The 4,623-nt window shown below is 44.1% G+C and overlaps 1 protein-coding gene across 1 annotated transcript; it reads left to right on the forward strand.

Moving 5' to 3' along the window:
* The first annotated feature begins 1,281 nt into the window (after nucleotides 1-1,281).
* LOC129617548 (adenylate kinase-like) lies at nucleotides 1,282-2,191 on the forward strand. The gene is given in 6 exon segments (XM_055532721.1): nucleotides 1,282-1,506; nucleotides 1,549-1,689; nucleotides 1,742-1,765; nucleotides 1,767-1,997; nucleotides 1,999-2,021; nucleotides 2,095-2,191. Coding segments are annotated over 6 exon segments (741 nt in total).
* Nucleotides 2,192-4,623: the final 2,432 nt, after the last annotated feature.

The raw sequence follows: 4,623 nt of genomic DNA on the forward strand, positions 1-4,623 counted from the left end.
CGACGGTCCCGACACAACCGACAATTCCGACAAATCCGACAATGCCGACACATTCGTCAGTTTCGGCGAGTGAAACAAGGACGTTACGTCGCACTCAATAGTCCACAACCACAGCAACGTCGACAACAACTACGGCGACAACCACAAAATCCAGAACAAGAACAAAAGACAACAATCATGGATCCTGGTAAGAAGAGAGGCCAAAGTGCAATCTAAAGTTCTTTTTTAGTAGGGGGAACAATTTGCTGCTGGTACCAGTTGCCGTAGCAGCGAGTGGCTTGCTCGCTATCCTTGTTATAGCGGCCCATTCAGAGAAGAAGAAAAAGAAAGAAACCCAAACTCTTGCGAGTTAGACGGAATTTTCGAGGGAGAGGCTTCCCGGAGAAAGAGAAAGGGAGGCATCCCTTCGAGAAGGAGAATTTTTGTGATACTTTTAAGTGGTAGCTACTGTTTCTAAAAGTTCCTCGATGCGAAGCTTTGAATGTATGTGGGAATGTTTTTTGGAGAGTTGACAAATAAAGAACAAGAACGAATAAACTGAACTGCAAATCTCACTCGGTGTGTTTTTTCTCATGTGCTCGTGCTTTCACCCGCCAAAACAGCTTGCAGCTGATCGATTAAATCATCCGTTGCATCGGCATCGGTGCCATCTCCTAACTTTAATAACGGATCGTCAACTACCGAAGAGTGGAGCTCAGAAGAGACCGCAGCTTGGAGAAGACTGAAAAGCGTCCGCCAAAACCCCATTTCATCTAATTTTTGAGGAACGAGATTAAAACGAATTGCATCAAGGTGCGGAAACGATTTGAGGAGATGCGACGCAAGCTTCAGCTCGTCCGGATTGAGTAACTGGCGATCCTTTTCGAGAAAAGGAAGGTGGAGATTTTCCAAGGATGTTTGGAGCTCTGGGCGAGTTAATGTGGCATGCAGAGAATCTGTCACACGCTTGCACATAGCAGGAGGAAGTTGTAATGCATTGACATCAAGCGTCCCGAAATCCAATTTAAGACAGAGAGAAAGGAGAGTGTCGGAATTTGAGGGACTGGATGATGTTGGAGGGGTGAACCATTTTTGTGTTATAGAAGTAACGAATTCGGGGGTATGAAAGTCCCTTAAGGACATCAGAGAAGTTGGGCCTGAAATCGAACACCATGTCATAAGAAGACAGTTTGCAGCATCGCACCTGATCGATGATGTGCGGATGAAGAAGCTGCGGGACTGAAAGACTCTGTCCCATTGATCAGACCAAAGCTGATAGATCTCTTACACTAACTTGCTTTCATGGAGCTCTCACCTTCCGCCGCCTCAACGGCTTCCTTCAATACAAGCGTGAATCAGGATGCGCCACAGATCAAACAGGAGAAGCGCATTATTTTTGTCGGAGCTCCCGGGTGCGGGAAGGGAACGCAAAGCAGTCTTTTGAAGGACCGATTTAAGCTTGGCCACCTCTCAACTGGCGATATGCTTAGAGAGGCTGTAGCGGCTAAGACTGAACTCGGCAAACAGGTAGGCAAACAGTTACAAACGAAGCATACTGTTTTTTCCAAGGCCAAGATGAAAATGGATAACGGCGAGTTGGTCAGCGACGACATTGTTCTTGGTTTAATCGAAGACAAGATAACAGGACCAGACTGCAAGTATGGTTTCATTCTGGACGGGTTTCCACGAAACACAACTCAAGCTGAAGGCGTAAGTGTTTGATTTCAACTTTCTCCAATTAATTTTCTCTTTTTGTTTGTAGCTTGACCAAATGGCAAAAAAAAGCCGGACAGTCGATTGACGCCGTCATCTACTTCGACATTTCGGATGAGCTTCTTATCGGACGCATTTGTGGCCGCCGTGTCCATCTTCCCTCTGGTCGAGTTTACCACGTGCAATTCAATCCACCAAAGCGGGAAGGACTCGATGATGTAACAGGAGAGGAATTAACCCACCGGAAGGATGATAACGAAGAGACCCTCAAGAAGCGTCTTGATGTCTTCCATCGTGAGACAATGCCCCCTCATCGAATACTATAAACAGTAAGCTGTTGCATTATTCACTTCTTGTTGTGCGTATTTGTAATTGTTGTTGTGTTGTAATTGTTGTTTTCAGGATGGGTTTGCTCCACACAATTGACGCGAGTGCTCCAGTCAGCAAGATTACAGAGAAACTGTTGTCTATCGTTGAAGACATTTCTATAGGTCATTGAACAACTCATGCTCTTCCAAGTTTGTTATGATCTTCCAAGTTTGTTATGATCTTCCAAATTTTTACAAACAGTGGAAGACCCTTTTTTGTTGTTTTTTTCTAACACGCTCTTCATTCTTGCTTTAGGCCACTCCAGTAGTTCGTCGAGTTCCTCGTCACTCCACCGTTTTACTGAGAGAATAGCAAAACTTTGAACATTTCAACAGAAACGTTTTTGAACCCGAACTTGTGTTTACGCTAAAACCTACAAATACAACGTTGAGAAGGCTTCTCTTCTTGGATTTTGGGACACTCTGGATTTGCGCGATTTTCGAATGCTACGGACCCGATTTCACCGTCTCTCCTTCGTTCGGCGTGGGTTCATTCCATTCAATTGACTGCGGGACATTTTTGTGATTTCAGACAAAATCAAGCCTCCAATGAAGCGCGCAAAGATCCCATTTGTCGATTTTCAAACGGCGTATCCCAAAGCGATGCCGTCCAGTCTTTCTGCAGCTAATCCCTATACAATGGTATGATAGAATCAAATAAGAAGGAGATCAAACTATTAAGGAGATAAGAGATCAAGAAATTGGATCGAGTTCCTTGTTTAGGAGGATTTGTCTCGAGATATGAAATCCGCCAAGCGAGTTCAACTCTACAATGTTAGTTGATCGGTTCGTGCTAATATTATAAATGTTCTCTGATTCGTTTGTTCTGATCTGTATTCATGCTTTGTTCTACAGGGTCGCTGCGTGGCCGCTCTCTCCTACAAAAAAATAAAAAATGGGGGCCGCAACAATACGGGAAGAATTACGAGGCGATGGAGGGGCGGTGGCATGCGTCAACGAATGAGAATCATCGACTTCAAGCGACAGAGAAAAAGATATCTGGGCGACCGTTCTAAGGTACACAGATTGTCATCGAATCTCCGTTGTTCTCACTTTTTATTAACTCATTCAGAATTGAATATGATCCAAATCGAACTGCATATATTGCTCTTATTCAATATGATGATGGAGTGCTTTCTTATATCATCGCAACCCATACAGTTGTGGCGGGAAAGCGAATCATTTCAAGTGTGTCGGCACCCATCTCACCAGGAAACTGCCTTCCATTGCGGAGCATCCCCGTAAGGTGTTTCTGAAGACGTCTCGTGACTTTTCGAGTTGATCAGATCAACACTGTTATTCACTCGCTAGAATTCAATCCAGGAGCAGGAGCGGCAGCAATGCTCGCAAGTGGCGTCCATGGAAAAGTAATTTCGTAGGTTGTTGATTTTTGCCAGTGACTTGTCTTGCTGCTGTAGCTCTGATCATGAATTTGCAACTGTTGAACTTCCATCAGGAGAAATTAGAAAATTTCCCCTCGGTAACGATTTTATGAAAAAGCATAACGAGATGTTGATGCGATTTCAGAGTGTTGGGCTACAGTAGGGAAGGTTGTTCAAGGAAAGAAGAAACTCTCCTTCAACAAGGCAGGTGAAAAACGATGGAGAGGCTTGCGACCCAGAGTGAAAGGGACATCCATGCACAAACACAAACACCCTCATGGAGGTAATTGAATGGTTTTAGTGAAAGTAAAAGAAAAAGTGCTCGATAAAAGTTGATTTTCGCTAGGTGAGGACAATACAGGAACCAAGGGAAAAACCCCCCAAAACAAAATGGGGTAAACCAGCGTACAACTTCAAGACTCGATCGCCATACATGCCACTTGGTCTTATCGTTGAACGCCGACTAACAAAAGCATTGGACAATAAATCAGCATTCAAAGAGTTCCCAAAAAAGAAAACGAAGGTGAAGTAGTATTTTTTCCAAACTGCCAAAATACAATTTTCTTGAATATTTTCTTGAATAATGATCATCTTGCGAAAAATCGATTCCTTGAGTCCCAAATTGATGAAATCTCTCATGGATCTACCAAGTCTTCTAAATCTTCTAACTCTCGTAAATTTTCATTGTTGTCTGAACTCTCAAAGTTTTCGATATTCTCCAAATCATCCAGATCATCCAAATCATCTAAAATCTGTCTTCCATTCAAATCTCCGATCGGTGGAAGATTACCTTGGCTGAGGGAAACAGACGCCTCTATTGCGCTGCCATCTGAAGCCATCTGTCTTCGCACAAAAAACTCACGCAAGACTTTCGATATCTCACGATAAACCACAACAGACAGAAACGGCTTCATCCATCCACAGAATAACTCAGAAAGTTTGAAAGGCTGGGAGGCGCTCAATGGCTGGGAACTTTGTTGCTGCCCTTTGTAGGGAAGTTTGCCAAGCGGCCACTCGGGATTGCACATCTACGCTTGGGACGGGCCGCGACCATCGGGGATTCATCTTAACATGACGCGAATCAAAAAGGATGACAACTCCATAATCATTTTTGTGTCGGATGACTCGCCCGAGTGCTTGGTTGATTGCCCGGTATGCTTGCAACTCATACCTGATGGAGG

Source organism: Condylostylus longicornis, unplaced genomic scaffold (assembly GCF_029603195.1).
Source record: "Condylostylus longicornis isolate FDR11 unplaced genomic scaffold, ASM2960319v2 ptg000561l, whole genome shotgun sequence".
Lineage (NCBI taxonomy): Eukaryota > Metazoa > Arthropoda > Insecta > Diptera > Dolichopodidae > Condylostylus > Condylostylus longicornis.